The 19953-nt window shown below is 54.4% G+C and overlaps 1 protein-coding gene and 1 pseudogene across 1 annotated transcript; both read right to left on the bottom strand.

Annotated features, from left to right (window-relative positions):
• Positions 1–1422: 1422 nt before the first annotated feature.
• Positions 1423–4910, bottom strand: LOC119879115 (annotated as a pseudogene).
• A 7519-nt stretch (positions 4911–12429) lies between these two features.
• Positions 12430–17385, bottom strand: LOC119879118 (alpha-1-antitrypsin-like; the record flags this gene model as incomplete). Its single annotated transcript, XM_038589567.1, is given in 6 exon segments — positions 12430–12601; positions 12603–12677; positions 13498–13645; positions 14891–14961; positions 14963–15162; positions 16986–17385. Coding segments are annotated over 6 exon segments (1011 nt in total), but the record flags the coding sequence as incomplete, so codon positions are not given.
• Positions 17386–19953: the final 2568 nt, after the last annotated feature.

Below are 19953 nucleotides of genomic sequence, written 5' to 3' on the forward strand. Positions count from 1 at the left end.
GGAAGAGACAGACGGACCTGTTTGAGGCAGAGACAGGCTTCACCATCTCCCACCCAGAGCGGGGAACAAAGCCCAATGTGATGAGATGAGAGCTGTTCTGGGGCCTCAAGGAGGGGATCTTTCCAAAGCCCCATTGAAAACTTGGGTATTCCTAGCATTTCCTTGAAATAAGACTGAAAACAATGACAAATGAGCAGAATTGCTGGCTGGGTGTCTACCATTTGAGCATTTTTATTAAAGGATCACAACATTCACAACTGAATCATCATGCTGTAGTAGAAAAAATATGACTTTCCATCACAAGGATCTGGGTTTAAATCCCATTTTCCCCCTAACTAACTGTGTCACTTCAAGGAGATGACTACTCTTCTCAAAACTCTGATTTCCTATATGAGAAAATGAGACCTATCCCGTATGGACTCCCAGGACTACTAAGGTGCTTCATGTGAGGAGCCTCAGTAGCATAGGTGCTCAATAAACATATGAGTGCATAATGCATGTGTGCGCCTGCGTATGCATGTGTGTGTGTGTGTTTATGTGTATGTGTGAATGGGACCTAATAAGTCAGAGTTCTTTCTCTAGTAATTATGGGTCAACTGGTTACCTAACATCTTTGAGGACACTTCTCCTTAACCATTTTCCCCTATGGGTCTGGCTCCTTCTTTGTGTCTCATGATCATACCCAGGCCTCTCTCCTTCCTGGCAGGTCCTTCCCCATCCACGGCCTCCCTCCCTGCAGGCACACAGGCCTTCACCACCTTCCCAGGCCTCTTCTGACTCCACTGGCCGACCCTCACTTCTCCTTCCTCACCAGCCTCCACCGCCTCCCTGGGAAGCAGCCACAGCCTCAGCAGGGAGACTTCCCTGACCTTCATCCCAATGGCTCCTGCCTTGGTTCCAGTTTCAGATGTCCAGTGCCCTGGGGCCCAGGACTCGGAGAGGGACTTTCCCTGTGCCTGGTCCACACCAGCACTCAGATCCCAGCCGGCAATTGAACTGTGGTTGTGTCTTTGGTCACCTGCAACTTTCCTGAATAAATGGCCTCCCTAGGTGAAATCCCTCGTTAACTCAGACTCAGTGGTTGGCCAATAGCTCCTGGTGTCACTGACACAGGGGACAAAAGTCCTTTGAAATCCCTGAGCCCAAGCCTGTCTTTGTAAATATGGGTCCATGGAGGCCCAAAAGAGGGAAAGCCCTGGCCAAACATGACACAGAGGGTCAGTGACACAAGCACAGAGGAAATCCCCAAAATGCTAGAAGCTCTTGAGGCCACCTCCTCCAGGGTCACCTGCCCACACTCCTGTTTGAGTGGCTCCAACGGCCCTCCTGGGGGACCTCAGTCTGCAGGTGTGCTTGTGTCCCTCTGTCCCTTCCCCCAGACCCCCTGTGAGCTGTGTCCTTGGACACCTGGCGACAACCCACCTTGGACAGCATCAAGGGCCCTTCCTCAGTGATCTCAGAGAGGTCAGCCTCGGCGCTGAAGACCTTGGTGATGCCCATTTTGCTCAGGACGCTTTTCAGATCGTAGGTTCCAGAGATGGACAGTTTGGGCAAGCGCAAACTGGCAGACCTGTCAGGACGGTTGGGAAACAAAGGGTTTCACAGTTGAGTGCTTCATTTCTGGCTGTTTCTCCCGCTCAGTGGCCCCTCTCCCTGTCCACACGAAGACTGGGGTGTGCATGGGTTTATCCTATTTCTAGCTTCTCCAGCCCCTGGGGCAAGAGAAGCACAGGGGTGGGCTTGTCCTGTAAAGTCTCAGGCGCTGTGTCCTGCCTCCTCTGAGCAGCCCTCCAAGGCACTCCCCTGGGGAGCCCTGAGCACACTGCCCTGCAGGGTCAGGTGCCCCAGACCAGACTTCTCCGGGGGGAACGTCGGTGTGGTGCGGGTGGCGGGGGACATTAGCTCAGTGAGGCATGTGTGAGTGCAGGGGCTGAAAGCTCAGCTGTCCCCTCCCAAGGGGACAATATGTGGTCCCAGAAGGGTCTTCCAGAGTGAGGAGGAGGCTTGACGTGACCAGATCTGGGATGCCCCACCTGGTTCTCCTTCCTCGACCTTGGTGCAAGGAGCACAGGACTGGGGGGCAGGGCTGGGGGTAGGAGAGGTCTTCAAATGCTCTTTCAAGCGTAACTTTACGCTCCTTGTATTTTCACATTCACTGGTGTGTGTGCGTGTGTATTGTGCGTTGTTCCTGATAGTAACTGTGTTCATTCTACTTGCAATGTCTTCCTTTTGCGTGTTCATGCACCTCATGCATACGTGCAAATGCGTTGTGGGGCACACACGATAGAGCGTTCCCGGGGCTTGGGCACCACACGGCTAGGAGCTGTGCACTAGTCCGGGCTGCAGGCTCTCGTGTCGCTTCATTCCGGGGACCTCATCAAACCGCCCCGGTCTAGCGACAGAGGAACCCAGACCTTGCTCTGTGTCCCCCTTCTCGGTTCCCTGAGGCATGTGCTAGCCCTGGGACAGGGGAGGGCCATGTCCACGGTGGGGCAGGGAGTCCCCCCGGAACAGGCCTGGAGCCCTGTGCCGTGTGAGTGTTGCGGGCCCGTGTCTGGAGCACGGAGTCGGGCGCAGTGGTGCAGCCCCCGGGGTGTGTGTCCAGCCTCCCCGCCTGGCCAGGCCTGCCGTGGCCGCTCCCTGGTCATTCTCCAGTTTGAGGATCACCTGGCTTGTCTTTTTTCCAGGAACTTGGCCAGGACCTCCTTGGCCAGCTTGCTCTCCAGCTGCTGCCTCTTCTTGAGGTTGGGCAGGATCAAGAAGGCGCTGACTCTGCCCTGGCAGCTCTGCCTCAGCAGCCAACTGGAAAGCTCCTTTTCCCAGTGGAGGTCAAACATGCCCAGGCGGCTCATCATGAGCACCTTGATTTTGGTGTTTTCACTCACGTAGAAGTTTCCTTCCACGATGTGCTCAAACTTGAAGTTATCCTCCCATTTGCCTGGAAAGTTGAAAGTGGGAGATGTGCATAAGCGTGCCAGGAGGAGTGCCCAGGTCAGGCGCTTGTCTCTGAGGCTCAGCTGCATCACCTGTCAATTGGGGTTACAAGGATCCCATCAGGTTACTGAAAGGCTTCATGGGCTTGTACTGAGGCTAGAGGAGGTTCTAGAATGTATATACTGCAGAAGCCACATGGCACCAACTTGGGTGGACAGAGCAAGCATTTTGATGTGGATTTGATGTTGGCTTGTGGATGGCCTGAAGATGATTAACGAAAATTATTAGGTGTAGTTGGAAACTCCCGAAGTCCTACTCAGCACCTCACTGTCCACATACCCCTGCCCCTTTTTGTGGGAGGTTCTTGTCATTCAGGGAATCCCTCTCGCCCCCACTCCAAGGCTTTCCCTGGACCACTGTGCAGGACGCAGGTGCCTGGGCAGCTGCCCCCGACCCCCACGTCAAGAGAACCTCCTGTCTGGGCAAGTCAGAGTGGGAGGTGCCTCAGGGACCCCTGCGCCCAACTCTCCCATTGGACAGAGATGGACACTGAGGCTGGAGAGGGGCCAGACCTTCCAGAAGCCCTCCAGCAGAGCCAAGAGACCTGCCCACCCTGGCCCCGGGCTCTCCATCATCCTGTTGCCTCCAGAGCGAGGAGCCCGCACAGTGAAGGAGGCAGCTCTGGCCTGGCTCTTCCCTTCCCCGCCCCAGCCCCTGTTCCTCTACCTCACAGTGCCCTCTGAAGCCTCCCAGGCCCCCCACATGGCCATCCCTTAGGGAGGAGGTCAGGCTGGGTTTCAAGGTCAGCTGAGCACCTGCTGTGTGAGCGTGAGATCCCGTGTTCCTTGTAAGGTGTTCAGTCCCCACAGAAAACTGACAACAAGGGTACTATCATGCCCTTATTGCAGAGAGGAAGCTGGAACCTCAAAGTGGTGCAATGACTTGCCCACAGTCACGTAGCTAATAATCAGCAGAGGAAGGATTGGAAACCTGGTGTTTCTGACTCCAAATCTGTCCCTCCTCCACTGCACTGGCGTTGTCACAAATGTGACCCAAGAAACCTCATTCCCTCCTACACTCTCCTAAAGCTGCTTATTTGACCTCCCTCCTTGGTAGAGATTGACAGGGCACAGTGGGACATTAAAGGCTCTGAAAAATCCTGCAGAGAAGATGACAATAAGACTGTCCAACTGTCATCTCCTGACCTTAGTTGATCACAGAAAGTATGACAGTGGTTGTGTGTGGGGAAACTGAGTCACGCATGCAGAGATGCACCGCCATACCCCATCCTGCACTTCCCAGTAAAGCTTAGACTGTTAGAATATTTTTGCGTGTTTCCTTTCAAACCAGCTCAGGCTGGTGGTAAAACCTATCGTGAAAGAATGTAATTCACCAGAATAAGAGTTGTGTCTCTGTCAAGATCTTGGACCAAATCCACAATTTTTCCTTGGGTTCCCTTCTCTATGTACTGGTTGATCTGTTTCGTGGCCTCCTCTGTGTCTCTGAAGTTGACGGAGAAGTGATACAGCTTTGTGACATCCTCCAAAAACTCATGCACTTGCTTCAGATTTTTATCCATGAATAACACACTTGTGCTGGTCAGCTGGAACTGGCTGGCTGACAAGTTGAAGGTGTCAAGGAAATGCTGCAAGCATTGTGGGTATTGGCCTTAGCTGTCTCCTTGAAGTTAAAATCTAGGCCCTGTAGGATCTGGGTGCCAGTGTTCCCTTTGGTCCCCAGGGAGAGCTTTGTGAAGGCTGTAGGATGCTCACGGGGGAGAAGAAGATGTTGTTGTTGGATTTTGGGGCCAGTCTGCGGTACAGGCTGAAGGCAAAGTTGTCCAGTTTGGTGGCTATGTTGGGGAAGCGTCCATGCTGATGGAGACTGTGATCCTGCCTGGGGGCGAGCAGGGAGCCAGGAACCTGATAGCACAGACCTGCCAGCAGGAGGAGAACCCAGGGGATGGAGGATGGCATTGTCCTGCAAGAGAGGGAGAGAGGGAGAGAGGGAGAGAGGGAGAGAGGGAGAGAGAGAAGGGGCACCCGCCCAGGTCAGGCCACGCGGTTGAGTCCCCCGGCCGCTGACTGACACCATGTAGAACACAGAGTTTGCTGAACCTCTCCTGTGTCCTGGCCCCGGCCAAGCACTTTCCTACGTCCTCATCACAGGACAGAACAGTAGCAAGGCCCTCGCAGGGCTCGCCACGTGCCGACCCCGTTCTAGGCACTGCGCCGTCTCATCTCGTTGCCCTCTTGTAATGACCTATGACCTGGGACAGTTGTCCATTCTCTGATGAGGAGACCGAAGGCCAGAGAGGTTTAAGCCACCTGCCCAAGGCCACAGAGCAGGAAAGTAGCAGGAGGAGAATCACAGACCCGGGCCAGCTGGGTGATGGGAGTTCACGCTCTTGACGGCCGTACAACCACCTGCAGTGGCCCTTGCCCTGTGCGCAAGCGCCATGCCCTGTTTTGCATAATGGGAAATTGAGGCACAGGAAGCATGATGTACGGGTGCACGATTACCCAGGAAGCAGGTACAGGGATGACTGGATCTGGAATAGTCCCCCGTTGGCCCCCATTGGCATGAGGCTGTTGTCCGGAAGAGGTAAGCACTTGCCCAGTGACACAGAGACAGAAACCCAACCTGGCTGACTGTGGCCCAAACTCTCCCTGACTCCCTACACTTCCTGCTCCCTTTCCTTGCAGCTGCTGCAGCCCTCGGGTAGAGGCATCTGAGCCTGGCGTGGATTATGATCTGACCCTACAATGTTCCGAGTCTGGGGGATGCTGCTGACAAAAGCACTGAGGCCCCTTCACCTCACGGTGCTCAGAGGCATTAACTTCTGTTTCGATGACTTGGGGCTTGGAGAGCACGCAGTTCAGGGACTTTCTGAAGGCCACACGGCTGGCCAAGCAGCGCTGGCACCAGGCAGGTCTGCAGGCTTTGTGCCTGGTGCTCTGTACAAGGTCAGGTTCGCCTGATAACTACCTCCTGAAGCGGGAACTTGGCTGCTTCTGAGGCTGAGCACAGCGGGAGTCAGGGGTCTCAAGCTCAGTACCATTGATAATCTGAGCTGGAAGATTCTATGCTGTGAGGGGCTGTCCCGTGCATTAGAGGATGTTTTAGACGCATCCTAGCAAACTTGATGCCAGTAGCAAGGTCCCCACTTGCAGGTATAGACAATCAAAAATTGTCAGACGGTTTCCAGTGTCCTCTGGGGTCAAAGTGCCCTTGTGCAGGGGGAGGAGGGATTCAAGGCCGTGTGTCCTTGGGAGGGCCTCCTTTTCCCTAGGTGGACAGACGTCTCATTTCAGAGCAGGTCTAGGTCAAGTGAGTTCATTGTTTCATTGGGGCACAGAGTCCACTGGTCCCAGTTAGTTTTGGGGTGTCCATGCTTCTTGGGTGGGAGCCCTGTCAGCGGGGAGGTCTCAGATTCTGCTATGACATTTTGTGGCAGGCTTTCAGGACACCACAGCAAATCTCCTCACCTGACACTCCAGATGCCCCTGTGTTTTCTTCTGCCCTGGGAGTTTTATGACAAGCTCTTCTGAGTGTCAGGGCTGTTCCTCCCAAACACTCACGCACAGCTATAGCCCCTAGGAGCCTTTCTTGAGCTGGCCTCACGATGAGTCCCAGATCTAGCCCCCAAATCGTCTGTGGTCCCCACAGCCAGCTCAACCTACACCCCTGGACACCACCCGAGTCCCTGCCTGTGCTTGGATGGCAGCGGCTTTGGAGATGCTGGACCCTCAAGGGGACAGAGGGGTGACGTGGTGGGGAGGAAGTGGTTAAAAGCCCACTTTTTAGCTTCAGACAGACCTGGGTTCTAACCTGCTTCGCTCATTCACTAGCTGCGGACCCAGAGCAAAAATTTTTCATCTCTCTGATCCTCCTCTTTATTTTATTTTTTTTTTTTTATTGGTGTTCAGATCAGTGGAACAGAATAGAGAATCCAGAAGTGGACCCTGAACTTTATGGGCAACTAATATTCGATAAAGGAGGAAAGACTATCCATTGGGAAGAAAGACAGTCTCTTCAATAAATGGTGCTGGGAAAATTGGACATCCACATGCAGAAGAATGAAACTAGACCACTCTCTTGCACCATACACAAAGATAAACTCAAAATGGATGAAAGATCTAAATGTGAGACAAGATTCCATCAAAATCCTAGAGAAGAACACAGGCAACACCCTTTTGAACTCGGCCATAGTAACTTCTTGCAAGATACATCCACGAAGGCAAGAAACAAAAGCCAAAAATGAACTATTGGGACTTCATCAAGATAAGAAGCTTTTGCACAGCAAAGGATACAGTCAACAAAACTCAAAGACAACCTACAGAATGGGAGAAGATATTTGCAAATGACATATCAGATAAAGGGCTAGTTTCCAAGATCTATAAAGAACTTATTAAACTCAACACCAAAGAAACAAACAATCCAATCATGAAATGGGCAAAAGACAATGAACAGAAATCTCACAGAGGAAGACATAGACATGGCCAACATGCATATGATCCTCCTCTTTAAAATGAGATTGTTGGAGATGCGAGGGAAGCCGGGCTAGCGGTCAAAACTCACGGCCAGAAGGGACCCGAGAGATCCACTTTTGGGGGAAGAGGGTGGTGGGTTTCGCAAACGAAAACTTTTACAATCAGTAAGGGGCCAACGAGTGGGAGAAGGGCCATGAAGCCTAGATAAGAAAGGGGAGGATGTGACAGACAAGATAGCAGGGTTATCTGAGGAGTTAATGAATACACTTCAACCTTGCAGAGGAGGAGTTCCAGTGACAAGACCAAGGCCAAGGTCCACTGTGCGGGGGGTGGGGGTGGGGTTGGCAGGGAGTGGTGGGGGGGGGGACCATGGGCCATCCTTTGGAAATCTGGGGAGCAGGCTACCCTGGGGGAAAGCTAAAAGGGCATGGGCATTCTCCAGTAAGATAGTTAAGTGAAGGGCATGGAATCTACAGGGCAAGGTCAAGGACTCTGGCTCTGGCTGGAGTTGAAAAGGAGCCACGTAAGACAGAAGGATCCCGACGCATGTTGGAGAAGCGTGTTGAGGAGCATGGAAGGGACCCTCCAAGGGGACTTGTCCCTGCCACCTGCAGGTGGGAGAGACACAGGTGAAGACCACCTGGACCACAGGGTCCTTTCCAAACCTGGGGAGGGTGGGAGAAGGCGAAGGCAATCCCCCAGCAGCCCCACCCAGCAGCATGCATCGCGATAGCGGGCCTACTATGTGCTGGGGGCCTTTGAATGGCGCGATTCCATCCTCCCCACTGGTGGTGCTGAGCAGAACGGGCCAAGGCTCCGCTGCCTGCCTGCCAGTCCTGAGCCCGGCAAATCAGAGCCAAACCTCTGATCGGTTTGCTCAGTTTGCCTCCTCTGCTGAGTGGACATAATAATCCACTATCGGTGCCTCAGTTTGCTCCTCTGCTGAGTGGACATAATAATCCTGTCACAGGGGCCCCCGCCTCGCTGACCATGTCAGCTCAGGAGGAGGCTGATGGGAAGGGACTCACTCAGTAGAATGCACTGGTTGCCCAGAGAGGCTGGCTGGGCTGGCCGCTCACTGCAGGTGTCTCGCAACGGCTCCTGGGGCTTCCCTTATTTATAGGGCAGTCTCAGGGGACTGGGACACCCAGTCCTGTGGGCCCACAACCACGTCCACTGCAGGAAATCAGCCTGGGGGGCTTCCAGAGTGCAGCCTGGGCATGCCTGAGTATCATCGGAGGGCCTTGCTGTTCTCCTTTGAAATGGCCTAGTCCAGCAGAATCAGCAGGTGCAAGAGCCATCAGAAGGGTGGGGTGCTGGGAGCCCCATGGCCATGCAAGACTAAGTATTTATTTCGTCTTGATGCTGTCCTCACAGAGCTGTTGAGAGGAGAAAATGAATTATAATCTCCCCAGAGCCTAGAATTGTGTCTGATACATGATTGACCTCTGCTGAGCATCAACCGTCTGATGTCACTGGACTTGTGACTGCCAGGGACTCAGCCCTTGGAATCTTCACATTGGAGCTGGAGTCCATGTCCTTTGGGCTCCAAAGTCTGTCTGGGCACAGAAAGGAGGTGACGGGCACCTGCCAAGTGCCGAGGCTCAGGAGAATCATGGGGAAGATCTGCACTGGGCTGCCCTGAGGTGCTTAGTATCTTAAGAATATCAAAACCCTTGGAACCTTAGTGCTCCCATTTTACTGGTGAGAAAAGCGAGGCTCCCAGAGGGGGTGGTGACTTCCCCAGCTCCCAGGGCATGTTAGTTTGTGGTAGAGCCGTGACAAGATCCCAAGGCCATCTGACCCCCAGCTCAGGTCTTCACGAACAAAATGTGCAAATATCTGTCGTTCATCCCTCTGCTGATTTTCTGCCCCCAAATCAAGAGTCAGAGGAAGTCAGACATGTGTGTAAGCCATCAGAGCGATTTCTTTTACTCTGCCCTTACCAGCCCTCCTGAAATGTGGCCCGAGTAATACAGCGCGGAGGTGACTTCCAGCACAGGGAGTGGGCACCTGTCGTGGAAAGGCAGCTTTGACTTCTAAGAACAAATGTCCCTGGTCACTGGCCATCAGCCCCGCTGGGGCCAGGCCCTCCCTGCAGGACTGTCTGTCCCCCTGTTACCTTGGGCCCCGGGGACTCAGCCCTGCCTCCCGAGAGTCTCCGGCACCTGCTCACCTGGGCAGAGCCCTTGGCCACCATGCCTCAGCTGGCGTTAGGCCAGACAGGTGCATCCAGTGTGGACCGGGAGGTTGGACTCGCCCCTGAGATCTGAGATGAACGGGACAGCCTGGGCCTGAGCACGGCACCTGATTTCTAGGCCTGTGCCGGGCAGATCGTCTAACCTCTGTCCGTAAATGGGGGATAACGAATTGTAGCCTGTGTCCTTCGGGGATTGGGCTTGAGGGTCAGCCTAGACAGTGAATGCAGTTCAAAGAACAGGCAGAGCAGAAGCTTCTCCTGTCCTCTTACCACAAGGCTGCCTTGATGGTTTGCCCACCCGGGAATGGACCCTGTTGGTTCCCAGGAGCCAGTCAAGTGCTCCCTGGGGACTTGAATTGGGTTTCTGCCACCAGAGCCCAGACACATGTAACTGCAGGCCATTCTCTGAAGTGGAATGATGGTTTCTTAGGTGAGTGCCCTCAGCGCATCCACCTTCTTGGTCTTTCCCTGGGCTCCAGGGGTCCAGCTGGCCTTTGCATCTGCTCCCTCCCTCCCCAGTGTGGGTGTGTGCAGTGTGATGCAGCCTGTTTGCTGAAGGCTGTGAGCTCTTCAACCTCCGGTGGGAAGGGCTCCCACAAGTCAGCTGCTTTCCCTCCGGGGCAGAGGGTGTTTTGTCGTGCAGGTGTCCTCGGCAGGTGGCTATGCCCCCCAGCATTTCTCACGGTGGGGCAGGAATCTAGCTTGTGGTTGTCTGGGAGGGAGCGTGGGTGATGCGGTGAGGTGTGCAGGGACAAGTAGCGCTCCCAAAGCCAGCTCTGCCACTTATTAGCTCTGTGACCTTGAGCAAGACAGGCAGCCTTTCTGAGCCTCAGTTTCTTCCTCTGGAGAATGGGCACATGAGAGCAGAGCCGCTCCACAGCGCTGCTAGGAGGAGGAAACGGGAAAATGCCTGCTTAGCCCCTAGCAGGGCACCAGGCTTACAGGGGAGCTCATGAATGTCACCAATGTCGTCCCTTACATCGACACCTGGCTCTGCTCCCCTTTGAAAGGTGTTTTGAGTCCCTGCTTGGAAGCATACACCAACTCAAAATGGGTGTTTAACCGTGATGAAGATGCGAGGCCCAGAGAGGCTTGGCGACTTTGCTAACGTCACACAGCTGGGACGCTGCCAACTCTGAACTTGCTCTCACTCTGGCCTCATTCCAGGTGTCTGACAACGGTTGTCTCGGGCATGGAACTTGCGCAGGTTCGCAGTGTCCAGCCAGAGAAAAATCAGGACGACATTAGACTTCCCTGGGAGGCAGCTGAATTTTTATCCATTATATTGAATTATGTGGAGTTGCACACATGTAGCCATTCTGACTTAAAAGGTTTAAATATTAAATAAATAAATAAATGATTTAAATATCATATGATTCCACCCAGTTGTGTAGATATACATTCGGTCCCCATGAGTGACTTAGGTGGGAATTACTGTTTTTTTACGGGTTGGGGCAGTCCTTCCCAGGGACAAGGGCTCCCTCGGGCTGGGTTCCTGCAGGACCTCTTGACCGCCGTAATAACCCTTCAGTGGGGACTCTGTAGGATGAGAAAGAGCCACATGGCCCTTAGTGAAAGGGCTGCTCCTGGGATGGCCACTAGCTGTGGTGTGGGAGTTGTGGTTTCCCTCTGAGGACCAGGGGGAGGGCCACGGGGCAGGATCAAGGCAATATGAAAAATGTCTCCTGTCAGAGCTTAGTCAAGGGAGGGCAGGTAGGGCTAGTGGGGCTGATGGCCTACTTCCCCTCCCACGACCATGAAATCATTGTAATAACTTTGCAGAGCCACAACTTGGCCACATGATTGGGAAGAAGACGACACACAGGGTAAGTGTCTTGGAGGGTGGGGCTGGCAGTTCGGGATGAGTCTGAGCAGGTGACGCAGACCAGGACCCAGAGACCCACCTGGAGAGAAGAGGAAGTGGAAGACCGGTATTGTGTCTGAAGGTCCCTGAGCAGAGACAGAAGGACAAAGACGGAAGATGTGTATTCCCAGCCTAGCCCCATGGAGAAAGTCTCCAGGAAGAATCAACCCTGGGGGGGTGCCTGGGTGGCTCAGGTGGTTAAGCCTTTGCCTTCAGCTCAGGTCATGGTCCCAGAGTATTGAGATCAAGCCCTATGTTGGGCTTCCTGCTCAGCAGGGAGTCTGCTTCTCCCTTCCCTCTGCCTCCCCGCCTGCTCATACTTTCTCTCTCTCTCTCTGTCAAATAAATAAATAAAATCTCAAAAGAAAAAAAAAAAAGAATCAACCCTAGCTTTTGGCAGGAAAGACCTTTGAGTGATGGGAGCCCAAGCTTAGCTTAGGTGACAGGGTGGGATGAGAAGGGGACCGAATATTGTCTCTTTACGGCTGGAGATGGGGCAGCTCCGAGCCCCTGTGTGAGCTGAAGGCTCTGGGAGCCACAGGGAGGCAGCCTCGTGGTCGGTGCTGGCAGCCCTGCAGGCCGAGGGGCTCTCAGGGGGGGGTCACTCTGCACACAGCGGGCCCCGGGGGCTTAGCAAGAGGAGGAGGCTGGTGGAGGTGGGAGCTGCAGGTTGGTATCTGAGCCCTTGCCATGCCCCTTGGGGATTCCAGGTAAGATTCGAGCCTAGAGCTTTTCCACAGTGACTGGGGCAAAGGCAACCCTTCCTCCCAGCCTCGCAGGGCACCCGGACAGTGTAGACGCCTCATGCAGAATAAGACAGCAGGTGCACAGTGATGGCTGGGACCTCCCCCCACCCCCCACCTCTGCCTCTCGCCTCCTGGGGTTGGAGACAGAGACTCAGACATGAGGGGCTGAAGGAGTCACATGTCACACTGGAGCCTGGGGTGGGTCACTCTTTAATGGTATCTGGAAGGGACCTGACCCACAAGGCAGTTACTTTTGGGTGGGGTTCACCACCTTTCCCATGAAGAGGGGACTCTTGGTGTCTCTGTCGACGATGATGATGAGGAAAGGCTTGTTGAAGTCGACACTGGGCGGCATGGACATGGGGGATGGCTTCCAGAAAGGTGGCTCCCGCAGCTTCAGTCCCTTTCTCGTCGATGGTCAGCACGGCCTTGTGCAGCCCCTGTGGGGATGGAGCACAGCAGGCTGATCTGAGTGGGGTGCTCCCCTTCCCTGGCCTGGGAGCAGGGCCCAGGGAGGGGCTCACTCAGGCCTCTCTCCCTCCTGGCAGGTCCTTCCCCATCCACGGCCTCCCTCCCTGCAGGCACACAGGCCTTCACCACCTTCCCAGGCCTCTCCTGACTCCACCGGCCGACCCTCACTCTCCTTCCTCACCAGCCTCCACCCGCCTCCCTGGGAACCACAGCCTCAGCAGGGAGACTTCCCTGCCCTTCGTCCCCATGGCTCCTGCCTCGGTTCCAGTTTCAGATGTCCAGTGCCCTGGGGCCCAGGACTCGGAGGGGGACCTTCCCTGTGCCTGGTCTACACCAGCAGTCAGATCCCAGCCTGCCGTTGAACTGTGGTTGTGTCTTTGGTCACCTGCAATTTTCCTGAATAAATGGCCTCCCTAGGTGAAATCCCTCGTTAACTCAGACTCAGTGGCTGGCCAATAGCTCCTGGTGTCACTGACACAGGGGACAAAAGTCCTTTGAAATCCCTGAGCCCAAGCCTGTCTTTGTAAATACGGGTCCATGGAGGCTCAAAGGAGGGAAGGCCCTGGCCAAAGATGACACAGAGGGTCAGTGACACAAGCACAGAGGAAATCCCCAAAATGCCAGAAGCTCTTGAGGCCACCTCCTCCAGGGTCACCTGCCCACACTCCTGTTTGAGTGGCTCCAACGGCCCTCCTGGGGGACCTCAGTCTGCAGGTGTGCTTGTGTCCCTCTGTCCCTTCCCCCAGACCCCCTGTGAGCTGTGTCCTTGGACACCTGGCGACAACTCACCTTGGACAGCATCAAGGGCCCTTCCTCAGTGATCCCAGAGAGGTCAGCCTCGGCGCTGAAGACCTTGGTGATGCCCATTTTGCTCAGGATGTTTTTCAGATCGTAGGTTCCAGAGATGGACAGTTTGGGCAAGCGCAAACTGGCAGACCTGTCAGGACGGTTGGGAAACAAAGGGGTTTCACACGTTGAGTGCTTCATTTCTGGTTCTTTCTCCCACTCAGCGGCCCCTCTCCCTGTCCACACGAGGACTGGGGTGTGTGTGGGTTTATCCTATTTCTAGCTTCTCCAGCCCCTGGGGCAAGAGAAGCACAGGGGTGGGCTTGTCCTGTAAAGTCTCAAGTGCTGTGTCCTGCCTCCTCTGAGCAGCCCTCCAAGGCACTCCCCTGGGGAGCCCTGAGCACACTGCCCTGCAGGGTCAGGTGCCCCCAGACCAGGACTTCTCTGGGGGGAATGTCGGTGTGGTGCGGGTGGCGGGGGACATTAGCTCAGTGAGGCATGTGTGAGTACAGGGGCTGAAAGCTCAGCTGTCCCCTCCCGAGGGGACAATGTGTGGTCCCCAGAAGGGTCTTCCAGAGTGAGGAGGAGGCTTGACGTGACCAGATCTGGGATGTGCCCCACCTGGTTCTCCTTCCTCGACCTTGGTGCAAGGAGCACAGGGCTGGGGGGCAGGCCTGGGGGTAGGAGAGGTCTTCAAATGCTCTTTCAAGCGTAACCTTATGCTCCTTGTATTTTCACATTCACTGGTGTGTGTGCGTGTGTATTGTGCGTCCTTCTGGATAGTAACTGTGTTCATTCTACTTGCAATGTCTTTGATTTCCTTTTCCGTGTTCATGCACCTCATGCATGCGTGCAAGTGCTTTGTGGGGCACACACGATAGAGCGTTCCTGGGGCTTGGGCGCCGCACGGCTAGGAGCTGTGCACTAGTCCGGGCTGCAGGCTCTCGTGTCGCTTCACTCCGGGGACCTCATCAAACCGCCCCTGTCTCGTGACAGAGGAACCCAGACCTTCCTCGAGGCGCCCCCCAACGTGCACTGGGCTGCTGCTCTTCCAGCCGTGTCCCGGCGGGGCCCTTCCCATCTAGCCCTGAGCTCTCCGGCCTCTAACTCCCACAGCCACGCTCCCCTTGCCCGCAGCCCATGTCCCCCTTCTCGGTTCCCCAGGGCAGGTTGCTGGCCCTGGGAACAGGGGAGGTGGCAGTGCCCACTGGTTGGGGCAGGGAGTCCCCCAGGAACAGGCCTGGAGCCCTGTGCCACATGAGTGACACAGGCCCTGTGTCTGGAGCACAGGGTCGGCACAGTGGTGCGGCCCCCGGGGTGTGGGTCCAGCCTCTCCCCGACCCCAGCCGGGCCTGCCGTGGCCCGCTCCCGAGTCGTCCTCCAGTTTGAGGATCACCTGGCGTATCTCTTTTCCAGGAACTTGGCCAGGACCTCCTTGGTCAGCTTGCTCTCCAGGTGCTGCATTTTTGCCCTCGTCGGGCAGGATGAAGAAGGCGGTGGCGTTGCCCACGTACTCCATGAGCAGAACCCAGCTGGAGAGCGTGGCACAGTGCTGGATGTCGAACATGCCCAGGCGGCTCATCATGGGCACCTTGACCGTGGTGTGCTCATCCACGTGGAAGTCCTCCTCCGTGGTATGCTCCACCTCGAAAGGCTTCTCCCATTTGCCTGCAGAGAAGGGAGGGTGGGCATCAGCCGGAGGAGGGAAGAGGGTTGGATACGATGGGGGGATTAAGAAAAAATAAGTGGGAAATATCAGAAAGGGAGACAGAACATGAGAGACTCCTAACTCTGGGGAAACGAACTAGGGGTAGTGGAAGGGGAGTGGGGGGGGGGGGGGGGGTGACTGGGTGACGGGCACTGAGGGGGGCACTTGATGGGATGAGCATTGGGTGTTATTCGTATGTTGGCAAATTGAACACCAATAAAAAATAAATTTAAATTAAAAAACAAAGAAGCCCTGAGCCTCCTGCCGAGATCCTTCTCTTTGAACCTGTTTGTAAAGCAGGTTCTGTAAAACCAGGCTACGATGAATGGTCTACTGAAGGACTTTTGTGAGAATAATGCAAGACCAGAGTAGGATCCAGAATGCCTACACTATAGAGGCTAAGGGATGCCCATCTGGATGTGCAGAGCAAGCATTTTTATTTGTATTTTGTGCTCACTAATTTGAGGGCGACTTGGGAGATTCTAAGTGAAAATTATTGGCCTCAGTTCTATTGACCCTGACCACCTCCCCATCCGAGTCCCCTGCCCCTTGTTTGTGAGAGGTTCTTGTCATTCAGGGAATCCCTCTCGCCCCCACTCCAAGGCTTTCCCTGGACCACTGTGCAGGACGCGGGTGCCTGGGCAGCTGCCCCCGACCCCCACGTCAAGAGAACCTCCTGTCTGGGCAAGTCAGAGTGGGAGGGTGCCCTGGGGACCCCTGTGCCCAACTCTCCCATTGGACAGAGATGGACACTGAGGCTGGAGAGGGGCCAGACCTTCCAGAAGCCCTCCAGCAGAGCCAAGAGACCTGCCCACCCTGGCCCCGGGCTCTCCGTCATCCTGTTGCCTCCACAGAGCGAGGAGCCCGCACAGTGAAGGAGGCAGCCCTGTCCTTGCTCTTCCCTCCTCGCCCCAGCCCCTTTCCTCTACCTCACAGTGCCCTCTGGGGCCTCCCAGGCCCCCACATGGCCATCCCCCAGGGAGGAGGTCAGGCTGGGTTTCAAGGTCAACTGAGCACCTGCTGTGTGAGCGTGAGATCCCGTGTTCCTTGTAAGGTGTTCAGGTCCTCATGGAAACCTGACAACAAGGGTATAATCATGCCCTTATTGCAGAGAAGAAGCTGGAACCTCAAAGTGGTACAATGACTTGCCCACAGTCACGCAGCTAATAATCGGTAGAGGAAGGATTGGAACCAAAGCTGTCCCTCCTTCCACTGCATTGAGTTTTGTCAGAGACATGATCTAAGCAGCCTCATTCCTCCCACACTCTGCTAAAGCTGCCTATTTTACCTCCCTCCTTGGTTGGGATTGACAATGCACAGTAGGACATTAAAGGCTCTGAAAGTCCTGCAGAGGCGATGACAATTTTTGGGGTGCCTGAGTGACTCAGTCAAGTATCTGCTTTCACTCAGGTCGTGATCTCAGGATCCTGGGATCAAGCCCTACATCGGGCTCCCTGCTCATAGGGGAGTCTGCTTCTCCCTCTCCCTCCGCCTGCTACTCCTCTTGCTTGTGCTCTCTTTCCTTCTCTCTCTCTGTCAGCTAAATAAATAACATCTTTTTTTTTTTTAATGATGATTTGACTTTCCAACCCATCATCACCTGACCTTAGGTGATCATGGAAAGTATGACGTGGCTGTGTGTGGGAAACTGAATAACAAACACATGCAGAGACACACTGTCCTACTCATCCTGCACTGCCATGGAAAGTTTCACAACTGGGTGTTTGAGAATATTTTTGGATGTTTTTGTGGGAAATAGCTCAGGCCGGTGTTGCAACCTTACCTTTAAAGAAAATGTAATTCACCAGAGCGAAAACTGTGTCTTCGTCAAGATCTTTGACCAAATCCACAATTTTTCCTTGGGTTCCCTTCTCTACATAATTGTTGATCTGTTTCTTGGCCTCTTCAGTGTGCCTGAAGTTGATGGTGAAGGCTTCTGAGTGGTACAGGTTCCTGACATCCTCTAAAAACTTATTCAGTAGCTTTATGGTGTCGTTGATGAACAGACCGCTGCCGGTGGTCAGCTGCAGCTGGTTGTCTGGCTGGTTGAGGATGCTGAGGAGTTGATGGAAGCCTTGGTGGACTTCCCTCTCTGCTCTCTCAGTGAGGTTGAAACCGAGGCCTTGCATGATCTGGGTGTGGGTGTCCCCCTTGGTGCCCAGAGCGGACACCCACCACCCAGATCATGCAAGGCCTCGGTTTCAACCTCACTGAGAGAGCAGAGAGGGAAGTCCACCAAGGCTTCCATCAACTCCTCAGCATCCTCAACCAGCCAGACAACCAGCTGCAGCTGACCACCGGCAGCGGTCTGTTCATCAACGACACCATAAAGCTACTGAATAAGTTTTTAGAGGATGTCAGGAACCTGTACCACTCAGAAGCCTTCACCATCAACTTCAGGCACACTGAAGAGGCCAAGAAACAGATCAACAATTATGTAGAAGGGAACCCAAGGAAAAATTGTGGATTTGGTCAAAGATCTTGACGAAGACACAGTTTTCGCTCTGGTGAATTACATTTTCTTAAAGGTAAGGTTGCAACACCGGCCTGAGCTATTTCCCACAAAAACATCCAAAATATTCTCAAACACCCAGTTGTGAAACTTTCCATGGCAGTGCAGGATGAGTAGGACAGTGTGTCTCTGCATGTGTTTGTTATTCAGTTTCCCACACACAGCCACGTCATACTTTCCATGATCACCTAAGGTCAGGTGATGATGGGTTGGAAAGTCAAATCATCATTAAAAAAAAAAAAGATGTTATTATTTATCTGACAGAGAGAGAGAAGGAAAGAGAGCACAAGCAAGAGGAGTAGCAGGCGGAGGGAGAGGGAGAAGCAACTCCCCTATGAGCAGGGAGCCCGATGTAGGGCTTGATCCCAGGATCCTGAGATCACGACCTGAGTGAAAGCAGATACTTGACTGAGTCACTCAGGCACCCCAAATTGTCATCGCCTCTGCAGGACTTTTCAGAGCCTTTAATGTCCTACTGTGCATTGTCAATCCCAACCAAGGAGGGAGGTAAAATAGGCAGCTTTAGCAGAGTGTGGGAGGGAATGAGGCTGCTTAGATCATGTCTCTGACAAACTCAATGCAGTGGAAGGAGGGACAGCTTTGGTTCCAATCCTTCCTCTACCGATTATTAGCTGCGTGACTGTGGGCAAGTCATTGTACCACTTTGAGGTTCCAGCTTCTTCTCTGCAATAAGGGCATGATTATACCCTTGTTGTCAGGTTTCCATGAGGACTGAACACCTTACAAGGAACACGGGATCTCACGCTCACACAGCAGGTGCTCAGTTGACCTTGAAACCCAGCCTGACCTCCTCCCTGGGGGATGGCCATGTGGGGGGCCTGGGAGGCCCAGAGGGCACTGTGAGGTAGAGGAACAGGGGCTGGGGCGAGGAGGGAAGAGCAAGGCCAGGGCTGCCTCCTTCACTGTGCGGGCTCCTCGCTCTGGAGGCAACAGGATGACGGAGAGCCCGGGGCCAGGGTGGGCAGGTCTCTTGGCTCTGCTGGAGGGCTTCTGGAAGGTCTGGCCCCTCTCCAGCCTCAGTGTCCATCTCTGTCCAATGGGAGAGTTGGGCACAGGGGTCCCCAGGGCACCCTCCCACTCTGACTTGCCCAGACAGGAGGTTCTCTTGACGTGGGGTCGGGGGCAGCTGCCCAGGCACCCGCGTCCTGCACAGTGGTCCAGGGAAAGCCTTGGAGTGGGGGCGAGAGGGATTCCCTGAATGACAAGAACCTCTCACAAACAAGGGGCAGGGGACTCGGATGGGGAGGTGGTCAGGGTCAATAGAACTGAGGCCAATAATTTTCACTTAGAATCTCCCAAGTCGCCCTCAAATTAGTGAGCACAAAATACAAATAAAATGCTTGCTCTGCACATCCAGATGGGCATCCCTTAGCCTCTATAGTGTAGGCATTCTGGATCCTACTCTGGTCTTGCATTATTCTCACAAAAGTCCTTCAGTAGACCATTCATCGTAGCCCTGGTTTTACAGAACCTGCTTTACAAACAGGTTCAAAGAGAAGGATCTCGGCAGGAGGCTCAGGGCTTCTTTGTTTTTTAATTTAAATTTATTTTTTATTGGTGTTCAATTTGCCAACATACAGAATAACACCCAATGCTCATCCCATCAAGTGCCCCCCTCAGTGCCCGTCACCCAGTCACCCCCACCCCCCGCCCACCTCCCCTTCCACTACCCCTATTCGTTTTCCCAGAGTTAGGAGTCTCTCATGTTCTGTCTCCCTTTCTGATATTTCCCACTTATTTTTTTCTTAATCCCCCCATCGTATCCAACCCTCTTCCCTCCTCGGCTGATGCCCACCCTCCCTTCTCTGCAGGCAATGGGAGAAGCCTTTCGAGGTGGAGCATGACCACGGAGGAGGACTTCCACGTGGATGAGCACACCACGGTCAAGGTGCCCATGATGAGCCGCCTGGGCATGTTCGACATCCAGCACTGTGCCACGCTCTCCAGCTGGGTGCTGCTCATGGAGTACGTGGGCAACGCCACGCCTTCTTCATCCTGCCCGACGAGGGCAAAATGCAGCACCTGGAGAGCAAGCTGACCAAGGAGGTCCTGGCCAAGTTCCTGGAAAAGAGATCGCCAGGTGATCCTCAAACTGGAGGACGACTCGGGAGCGGCCACGGCAAGGCCCGGCTGGGGTCGGGAGAGGCTGGACCCACACCCCGGGGGCCGCACCACGGTGCCGACCTGTGCTCCAGACACAGGCCTGTGTCACTCATGT

The sequence above is a fragment of the Canis lupus genome, unplaced genomic scaffold (assembly GCF_011100685.1).
Source record: "Canis lupus familiaris isolate Mischka breed German Shepherd unplaced genomic scaffold, alternate assembly UU_Cfam_GSD_1.0 chrUn_S297H457, whole genome shotgun sequence".
In the NCBI taxonomy this organism is placed as follows: domain Eukaryota; kingdom Metazoa; phylum Chordata; class Mammalia; order Carnivora; family Canidae; genus Canis; species Canis lupus.